We start from the raw sequence: 10,975 nt of genomic DNA on the forward strand, positions 1-10,975 counted from the left end.
TAAGAGCATCTAACTTATTATACTTAGAGTTCATAGATTTAACTATTAAAGTATTATTATTACCTATATACTCTAAGATAGAGGGCCTAAAAGCACCCAACTTATTATACTTAGGGTTTATAGATTTAACTATTAGAATATTATTATTATTTATATACTCTAGAACAAGGGGCCTAGAAGCATCTAATTTATCACACTTAGGGTTTATAGAATTAACTATTAAAATATTATTATTACTTATATACTTTAAGATAGAGGGCCTAAAAGTATTTAACTTATCATACTTAGGATTTATAGAATTAATTATTAGAGTATTATTATTATCTATATATTTTAAGATAGAAAGTTTAGAAGCATCTAACTTATCATACTCAGAATTTATAGAATTAACTATTAAAATATTATTATTACCTATATACTCTAGGATAAAAGGCTTAGAATTTGCAGTTAAATAAGACTTAAGATTATTATATATTAGCTTATAATTAAACTAGATATTATTACCTCTAACTCCATCTATATTGATATTATTAATAAAATTATTATTATTATACTCAATCATAGTGCGTTTAGATCTATTAAATAAGAATATAACTTGTCTATTTCTTCTATAGTTAGATTATTATAATAAGCCTAAATCTATATAGTCTAATTTAAGGGTATTAGCTTTAATAACTTTATTAATAGTTTCTATATATCTTAATTCTTTATTATATAATAATATAATAATAGAGGAATCTATCAGCTATACTCTAATATAAGTATAAATAATAAGCAATCTATATTAATTAAAATTATATATTTTCCTAATTATATTATTTAAATACTATAATTTATTACTGTTTAGTACTAATAGCTAAGTATTTTCCTAGATTAGATCTTATACACTTTTAGTATTAATAATACTAATAATTATACTAAATAATTAATTACATTAATAGTTTATATAATAATTATATAGTATATAATTAAAATAATATCATGTATTTTCTTATATTAAATAAATAATTATTAATATATTATAATATATGGCCTTATTTTTTAAGATATTCTTATTAATTAGATATAAGCTAATAATACCCTATACCACTATCACTTTACTTATATAGTTATTAGTCTTTTATGTCTAATCTAATTAATATTTCCTCTTAATTTTTAATAATTTTTTCTATATATTATCTAATTTATGTTATTTCTATTATTTCTTATTTTTTAATTCTAAAAGAATCTTTTTACTGACTTCTATAAGTCTAATTATAAAGTTATTAATTTTATAGAATATATTATAATATCTATCTAAGACTTTAGCTGTGGTTTATACAATAAAAGTATCTATTATATTATAATTAAGGGTTTTACTCTCTATGAAATTAAATATTTAATTATTATTTTTAAACTTTTATCTTATTATTACTACTTTAATAATGCTAAATAAAGATATAATTATTAATTAACTAAATAAATTAAACAACCAACAATTAGTATTTACTAATATTAAGTTAAATAAGATATTATCTTATTTTATATTAATTAAAGATAGCTTATCTTAATATATAAATTAAAATATAAATAATTAATCCTAAGTCTTTATCTAGAATTATGATTACTAATATAAGAGCTAAATATAAGAATTAAAAAAATTAAAAGATATATAATATTAATTAATATATTATTAATTTAAGCTTACTTATAATTAAATCCAATATAATAATATTTAATAATATATCTTATACTATTTATTCTTTATAATAATAAAAGTAGGCTTATTCTCTTTATTAAATTAAGAGCTTTTAACTAAGGATAGATACATAATAATTAGATAAATACTATAAAAGATATCAAAATAAAAAATAATTAAGTCAAGAGATAAAGAAAGAAAAAAAGAAAAATAAGAAAAAAATCTTATAGAAATTAATACTATCTTATATTAAACCTAATTTAGTTTAGCTTATAATTAAATTATTAATTATAATTAAAAATTTAATAAAAAAGTTTTTTAAGTAGATTCTAGGCTCTAATTTATATTTAAAATAGATAATTAATAAAATATAATAACACTAGTCTATATCTAGACTATAATATCTTAATAGTCTTTCATATCATAGTAATTTTTTATCATTAATAATGCCAGCTATAAATATATCAGTTATTTCTTTTAAGATCTTAATTATTAGGCTAATATTATATAAATTAAGATAAAGATATTAATTAAGCTTATAGTATTTCTCTAGCAATTAATCTTTATTAAACCTTAATATATAGAACCCTACAGTAATTAGCTGTACTTATAGTAAATATATAACACTTATTTTTACTAGGTCTAAGATACCATTAAACCCAATTTGGCCTCATTCCTAGGGTTTGTTTATCACCCACATTAATACACTCTCTTAAACTTTTTCCAAATACATCAACCCAGCAAAATTACAATTTACCACTTTATAATCTCTTTATTAAGAAAATTTAATACTGCTAGTACTTTATTAGACTTATTTATAATTTATTCACTATTATATATAAAATAGAGTTATATTTAAATAAGATATATTTTAAGAATTCTATATTCTCTTTTAAATAAAATTATTATTTTAATCTTAATTTCTTAAGATGCTTAATTTAATTTTTTTTTATTATTAATTATAGTTTATTTTAGTTCTTTAATATGTTATAATAATACTGCTATATCTCTATTATTAATAATTATAATATTCTTATTACTAATATTAATAATTTATAAATTAAGACTTAAGATTACTAGAATTAAGATTTAAGATACTATTATTATTTATTCTTAAAACTTCTTTTTTAATTAAGAGTCTTAAATTATCAGAAACTTTAATTTAATTATTATTAAGTATAACTAGAATAGCTATCAATAAATAAAGTTAATAGACTTCTAAGATTAAAAAATCTTAATAGATAAAAGAAATAAAAATAAGGCTATAAATATTCTAATTAATAGAAGATTATATACTTAAATTATTATAGTTAATTCAAGATAATAGAAGAAAACTAAATATATAATAAATAAGCATCCTTATATAGCTTTTCTTTATTATAACTAATATAACAATAGCTCTGTTCACTCTATTCTATCTAATATAGTTAATATAGCAACAGCTCTGCTAGCTCTATTACCCTAACCCTAAGGCTTCGCAGGTAATCCTTTGTTCCGATGTACATTAGTCCCGTAGTGACTAACCTGATCCATTGGCTGTGACGTTCTGATTCTCTGACAAGTAGATAATTAGTAATAGTAAAAAAGGATAAAGCTTAATATTTAAATGTATTAATATATAGATATATATATATAATAGGTGAGGATATAAAAAGATAGTAAGTAGTATAATTAAATAAATTAAAATAATAGTAAAATACTAGATCTATTCTTTTTCTTAAAATAAAGTCTAAAAATAGATATAATATTAAAATATTAATTTTTAAGACTTTCTTTATCTATATTTCTAATTATAATATTATTATATATAACTAGTATTATAAGAATAATAGTAATAGTATTTTATATAATAAAAAAAGCTAAAACTAGTAGAAAGATTATAAATCTTAGTAATACTATTAAAAGGCTAAATTACTTTATCTAAATTATTAATAATACTATAATATTAGGAATGCTATTTAATATTCTATTACTAGGATTATCTAATATAATATTTTTAAAAAAGGTGTTAGGAAAGACTATAATAAATATAATATAAGCTATACTTAATATAAAGAATTACTTATTATTAAGTAAGAATATAAAGATAAAATAAAAAGTTAAATTTTTTTATTAATATAAAAGATCTAGTTAGATTATAAGAGTAAAATATTTATAAAGAGAGAAAAAATATATTAATATAAAAAAATCTAGAAAATAATAACTATAAAAGAGCTTTAAATAAAAATAAATTATAATACTAATTTTCCCTAAACTATGAACAGAGCTAATTATATGTATTCTAGCTCCCGAGAACTTTGTTAGCCGTAACCCTAAACTATCCTTTGGTTCAACACAAACTAATGATAGAGCAAGGGTTTTTACAAAAAAATGATAGAAGCTACCAGAAACAATAAAATATTATAGATAATACTATATAATAATGAAGTAGTAATTAAGAATAGATTAACTGTTTAAAGAAGATCAATATTAGTACTATTTTTAATAATTATAGAAGTTATTCAAATAAATTATGATTTACTAATTGAAGGATATTATAGAATCGACTAAATAATAAAAAAGATATAATAAATATACTACTTTCTAAGAATAAAGAAATTGGTTAAAGATTATATTAAGAAATATAACAGTTATAATTATAATAAACCAATTAATTACTAACCATATAGAAGAATACAGATTCTAGAAACACTAATAAAAATATGATAAAAAATTATAATAGATTTTATATAAAGTTTACTAGAGTTAAAAAATCCTATTTTAGAAATCATATATACTGAAGCTATTATTATTATAAATAAGTTTATAAAATATATTATCTTAAAATCAACACTAAAAAGTTTAATAGTACAACAATATATAATATTAATATTATAAGAAGTATTTATAATATTTAGATTATTAAGCGAAATCATATCTAACTAAGATAAACTATTTATATTTAAATTTTAATAAACAATCATAAAAAACTATAGAATAAAATATAATCTATTAATAATATATTATTAACAGATTAATAGTTAGACTAAAAGAATGATTTAAATAATTAAATAATATCTAAGATATTATTTAGATTAGAATTAAGATAATTAAATAAAGTTATTATCATTTATTTAATTTATAATAAATAATATTATAAATATATTAATAAGATAAGTATTATATTTCATTAATTTAGAAAGAATTCTAAGGATAAGTTGGGAAAATATTAAATAAAAAAAATATTAAATAAAGTAAATATTTAAGTAATATATATATAATTAATGCATAGTAATTTATTAAAAGATATTAAATAAGTAGAAATGAGAATAGAAAGATATTATAATAAAAACTATGAGAACGCGCTAGTACTTAAAAAGAAGAAGAGAGTTTATTTTTTATAATAAATATTAAGATTAGACTCTAGCTATTAATAAGAATATAAATATATCTAATATTTTATATTTTATTATTAGAATTAACTACTAATTTAATAAATAAAGATAAAGCAGCAGATAATAAAGAGTATAAAGTTAAAAAAATACTATAATATAAATTAAAGAAAGAACAAATCTACTATTTTATAAAATAGAAAAGATATAGATCTGAAAAAGATATATAAGAATTTATTAGATATTTAAATTATCTTAAAAAGATTTAAAAATAAAGATAGAAATATAATTAAGAAAAATAGAAAGATTAAAATTAATATAAAAAATAAAATTATTATTTTACAAAGTAAATATAATAATAAAAAGTTTTTTAGTCTCTTATTATTTTCTTACTTATTTTACTTTCATCTTTTTTTTTATTTTTTCTAATTATTCCAACTCTTTAATATCCTTAATATTAGACTGGATAAATTAACTAGCATGTTTTTATAATAACTTTTATTATTTATTAAAATAAGTATATTTTATTAGAAAGACTTTAATTTTAATATTTATTTTATTATTATTCTTTTCTAGATATTCTTAAGTATAAAAAAGTTTCTTCTATATAAGATTAAAAGAAATTATTAGAATATATTTATAATAATTATTTTTTATATATTTACTATAATATAATAATATTTCTAACTTTATATAAATTTTATTTAAAAAAGAGTAATAAAGATAAGATAAAGATAATTTTATACTAAACTACTTAATATATAATATAAGATTATTCTTATTAATATTTTACTTTAAAGATATAGTTAGTATAAAATTATAGAATTATATATTATAGAAATTAAAAGTTAGAATTAGTTTCCTATATATCTAAAAGATATGCATTATTTATTAAACTATTAAGATGCTAGTCTTTAGAGAAGAAGATTATCAGAAAATTAGAATATTATAACTAATAGATAAGAGAAATTAATATATAATAAAATAAAGAATTATCTATAACTATTAAGATTAAAATAATAGAGCTAATAAAGCTATAATTATATTAATTATATTTATAAGAATAAAATAAATAGAGCAATAACTATATTAGCTATAATAAAAGAAAATTATATAAAGATACTCTTTTATTTTATATTTAGTTTTCTTCTATCATTTTAAATTAACTATAATAACTTAAATATACAATCTTCTATTAATTAGAATATTTAGAAGTCTTATCTTTATTTCTTTCATCTTACCTAACCTTTCAACCTTAGAAGCCTATTAACTTCGCCCATTAATAGCTATCCTAGCTATACTCGACGGTAATCCAACCGAAGTTTCCGACAGGAATACTTTTTGTATAGAGTAATATTTATAGAGTAGTATTCTAGGAATTTAAGAAAAAATTGATATTAGTCTTAATTCTTAAGTATTACTAGTATGATTTAAAAATATAATTAGAAACTAACGCCTTAGAGGAAATTATTATAGTAGTATTATTTTAATAATATATTAATAATAAGTGATATTTAATAGCTTATTTTTCTAAAATAATAGATTTTATATAAGCTAAATATGATATTTATAACTAAGAAATGCTAATAATAGTATAAGTCTTAGAAATATGGTGAGCTGAGCTTTAAGAATTAACTAGAAATAAATTTATCTAAATTCTTACTAATCATTAAGCCTTAGAATATTTTATGATAATAAAAAAGCTTAATAATAGATAAGTATAATAATTAGAAATCTTTTCTAAGTATATTTTTTATATTAAATATTGATCTAAACCTTTAAATAAGAGAGCTAATGTTTCAATCTAATATATAAAGGATAATTAATAATCTAAGGAAAAGGATTCCTTATTGTTATTTCTTAGCTAACCTAACCCTTAGATTATGAAGGAATTTTAAGATTAGGATTATATATAAAAAATAGAATCTAAGTTAGAAATTTTAATTATTATAGATAATATACTATATATTGTTGTTAGAATCCTAAAGAGTAATTAGAAGAGTTAGAAGGTTATAAAATATTATAAGATGACTAGGAATCTTAGATCTAATTAGGATTTAATTAATAATTAATTAATATTTAAAGGACAACTTTATATGTTAGATAAGAAAGATTTTAGAGTATAATTACTAGATAAGATATATTAATAATCTGTTATTATTAATTCTAGAAAGAATAAGATAAAGAAGTTATTAAGAGAATAAATATTATTAAAAGATATAGAATTAGAATCTTAAGTAATATATTAATAATTATCTTATATATAAGAGGATAAATATATATAAAAACTTACTACTAAAATTATTAAAGCTATTATTTATATCTATTTGATTATAGTAGTATATATTAATAGATTTTATATCTTACTTAGAGGATAAATATGATTTTAATATAGTCTTTATAATAGTAGATTAACTAAGGAAATTTTAAGAATATATTAAATATTATAAAAATATTTTATAATTTTTACTTAGAAAAACCTAGATTATTATTATACTTAATATTTAAAATAAATATTACTTAAAATAAAGGGTAATATAATAGCTTAATATGATTTAGCTTAATAATATATAGTTATTATAGAAATACTTATAAGCCACCTTCTATAAATAAATTATATATAGAGAAGATATAGGACTAAATATACTTTATAAAGATTATTTTATATTTTAATTTATGCTATAGATTACTAGAGGATTTATATAATATTAAAAAGAGTAAATAGCTTTTGCTAGCTAGTATTCTATATTATTAAAATCTTCTAGAAATTTAAATTACTAGATATTAGTATACAATAAAAATAGCCTATAGGTATTTAAAGTAGAAGGAAGTATTAAGTAGAAAGAAGAGGGCTGGTAATTATCTTTTTCTTCTCTTCTCTCCAGTTTAGTCTCTTCGTGTTTAGCGACCAAATAGATTTGGCATTGCATTGTCACAAGTCTGGGTTCTTAAGACGCAGTTGGTCGAATCACCTATGTAATTTATGGATGCATTTTACCATCTAATGTGATGGAACGAAAAATCAAGCCACACGCCCATGACAGAAGATGCATTACTGAAGAAACAAAAACAGCAGCAGCGAACCTGCCGTGGCAATACACTTTTTAGGAAAATGACAGCGTTTCATGTTATTGATCAATGTGCAGCGAAGGCATAAACATCTCGATTCAATCAGTCCGAATCTGTTCGATATTTTCCTGAGACTTGAAACTCGCGGTCTTCTTGCTCTGCTGATCAGTATGCTGATGTAAAGGGCTTTTCGTCATCACGAAATCATCACTCTTTCGGTCTTGAAGGTTCTCATTGGCGTCCTCCTGGACATTACTGTTCCTGGGAACCGAGGCATGAGGACGTGAAATACTTTCGCGGCGTGGATGAATTTCACCAGTGTTTAGAACGCCATTATCAGTCGCCTTACCAGTTGCAGTAAGTGCGAAATCTCCAGAGTCGAAGTATTTTCGCTCCTTGTTTTGTCATTTAAATTCATTCAAGATAGCACGGCTGGCTCACCTGGGACTTGTGATGATAAGCAACTCCGCCAGGCGCTTTTCCATACACTTGCGAAATGCGTTTCGCAGTTTCGGATGGTAGCTACAGAAATTATCAGTCTATTTCACTTCGGAAAGGAATTCTCTTTTACATCAGGTTTCTCCATTGTTGTTCTCAAGCCAAGTTCTGTTGCGAGCAGAACAAGTTGGTCAGTTTACGTTCGCAATTGTTCACAAAGGCCAAAGATGGCTCTAAAGCGATGACGTAACAACGGCGTCATTGGTTGAATGTGGCGACTTGAATCTCGCTGCTCGGGTTGGAAGGTGTATTATATACCGAAATGGTCTGATTACTAGGGCGTGGTTTTTGTGCAATTGTTCAAGCTTCAACTACGGACTCCAACAGTTTTTCAAATCGCAGATGCAGACCACACGACACTTCTTTGTGTGGAAAGTGTATTCAAGAAGAATACGCTTTCACCCCACTTCCGCTATATGTGCTGCAAATCGTATAACTGCAACTATTCGCCATTACGCCGTGTCTGAGGGATACAGCAAAGATGAAGTTAATTCAAGTTCACATGATGACCTCATCGAAGACAAAAATACTACCGAACAAGATAAGAACCAGAAAAGTTAGTTTGCTCCACTAGGCATGTAGTTGCGCTATACTTGGCTTTGCACTGATATTTTTCCAGAAACCGCTTCGCCTGTATCAATCAAGACTAATACAAACGAGACAAAGGAGAAATACTACAGCCTAAAAAATTATCGTGAAGGGCCAAATACTGAAAGCGGTGAATTAGATCCTTCACAAAGCCAGTCAGCTATCAAAAAGCATAATAAGGATGTCGAAACACGGCGTCGAACATGCTGAAGAAATCGAAAGATATTGTGCATGGGCATCATATGAAGAAATTGAGGTGATAATTACGCTCTTGAATGCTAAATGGACTATATGTTTGTATCTAATCTATATTTTACTAAATTTCGGTCTTATCACTATAATAATACTTGGGTAAAATAAAAGCTACCTTTCGCAAAAGTCCAACTAGAGTCGCAGCCATATCACAGCCCGTACTATGACCATACTGTGCTGCAGCCGTTGATCATAGTCTTATTTTTATTCTATCACATAGAAATTATGTATGCTGTGAAACAACGTGGTGGGTTGTGTTGGGTGAATCATACTTCCTAGAATTGCCCGTTTATTACGGCCAACTTTTGTTGAATATCTTGGTGATTGTTTATACCGAGTAGAATAGGCGTAGGAAAGACTACACTCAATATTAAATCTACAGGAGTCTCCTCTCTCAGTTCATATAGGGTGAGTAATATAGTGATCGTATATTCAATTTAAATCATAGTACCAGCGATAGATATAATCGCGCGGACCTGTATTTCAAAATCGTACTTGTGAAACCATTAAGACTGTCCTCATCATCACTGATTTCGATTGTCAGTGGGGTCTCGTCGAAAGGAATGGTAGACAGAGGAGAGTCCACAATACTCTGGGTTGCAGCTTCGCGAGAAGAGGTCTGATTAACTTCAGGAGCACGATCTGGGACATTCCCAGCTGGAGAAGAGAGCTGAAGGCTCGTCATGCTAAAGGGAGTGCCGTAAGCATACGATTGGAGAAAATTTTGCAAACTAGGGAATCCAGCGTTCCAGGGCTTTATATACTCACATCCGTGCGACCACGGACCTAGAAGCGACCCTGCTTATAGGCTCACATGCCTTGGCTCCGCGGCCCAGCTGAAATATCGCTGGACGCCACGACACTGTTCATGTGACATGGTAAGAACAGCTAATACATGAGAACCTCTGCCGGAAAGCTCGTATCTGTGTTGCATCCAGACGCCAGTATGGCAACTCTTTGGCCATGAGGCATTCTCCGCTTCTTCAGGACTCTGCCTTGGAAGGTATAAGATAAGCTCGTTGCCCCGTTATCTGAGCTCATGCATATGGCCGCGAATCTATAAGCACACTATCCAGGAGTGGAGTCAACCCACACTAAAAGCATATAGATATAACCTAATAATGAGTCTCTATTGGTTCTCTTCACTAATATATATTATTATACCAATAGCTAGTTCCCTGATAGATTGTGGCTATATAGATAAGACCTAGGTTTCAGCATCCTAGGATACTAAAATCCTAGGTTATATAGCTATAAAGAGATCCCTATTCATATTTCTACTCTCTCTTCCCCCATAATTTTTTTCCTTATTATTAATCTCTCTCAAAGTATTTACTATTGCTAAGTTAAAGGCGATATTTACTCCTTAAGCTATTTAAGAAATCTTAGAAGCTAGCTAAAATATAGATTAAGATAGAAATAAAGAATATAAAGAGTGTATATAAAAATATAATATAGATAATGATTATATAAGAAATAAATTAATAGAATAGTTTTATAGCCTAAACTACTAACTTTG

At 23.8% G+C, this 10,975-nt stretch overlaps 2 protein-coding genes across 2 annotated transcripts, besides 7 other annotated features; both read right to left on the bottom strand.

Annotated features, from left to right (window-relative positions):
- Positions 1-2,433: 2,433 nt before the first annotated feature.
- Positions 2,434-3,238: a repeat region (Identified by RepeatMasker using a combination of RepBase library and repeat library created with RepeatScout).
- Positions 3,239-4,027: a repeat region (Identified by RepeatMasker using a combination of RepBase library and repeat library created with RepeatScout).
- Positions 4,021-6,380: a repeat region (Identified by RepeatMasker using a combination of RepBase library and repeat library created with RepeatScout).
- Positions 6,374-7,473: a repeat region (Identified by RepeatMasker using a combination of RepBase library and repeat library created with RepeatScout).
- Positions 7,453-7,550: a repeat region (Identified by RepeatMasker using a combination of RepBase library and repeat library created with RepeatScout).
- Positions 7,531-7,986: a repeat region (Identified by RepeatMasker using a combination of RepBase library and repeat library created with RepeatScout).
- A 230-nt stretch (positions 7,987-8,216) lies between these two features.
- UA08_09259 (hypothetical protein) lies at positions 8,217-8,704 on the bottom strand (the record flags this gene model as incomplete). The annotated part of the gene is made up of 3 exons (XM_020265203.1): positions 8,217-8,513; positions 8,560-8,640; positions 8,690-8,704. The coding sequence occupies 3 exons, from the start codon at positions 8,702-8,704 to the stop codon at positions 8,217-8,219; spliced, it is 393 nt and encodes a 130-aa protein (XP_020115564.1).
- A 1,194-nt stretch (positions 8,705-9,898) lies between these two features.
- Positions 9,899-10,141, bottom strand: UA08_09260 (hypothetical protein; the record flags this gene model as incomplete). The annotated part of the gene is made up of 1 exon (XM_020265214.1): positions 9,899-10,141. One exon carries the CDS (start codon positions 10,139-10,141, stop codon positions 9,899-9,901), a length of 243 nt encoding a protein of 80 aa, XP_020115566.1.
- An 811-nt stretch (positions 10,142-10,952) lies between these two features.
- Positions 10,953-10,975: part of a repeat region (Identified by RepeatMasker using a combination of RepBase library and repeat library created with RepeatScout) that runs on past the window's edge.

The sequence above is a fragment of the Talaromyces atroroseus genome (assembly GCF_001907595.1).
Source record: "Talaromyces atroroseus strain IBT 11181 chromosome Unknown scaffold_20, whole genome shotgun sequence".
Lineage (NCBI taxonomy): Eukaryota > Fungi > Ascomycota > Eurotiomycetes > Eurotiales > Trichocomaceae > Talaromyces > Talaromyces atroroseus.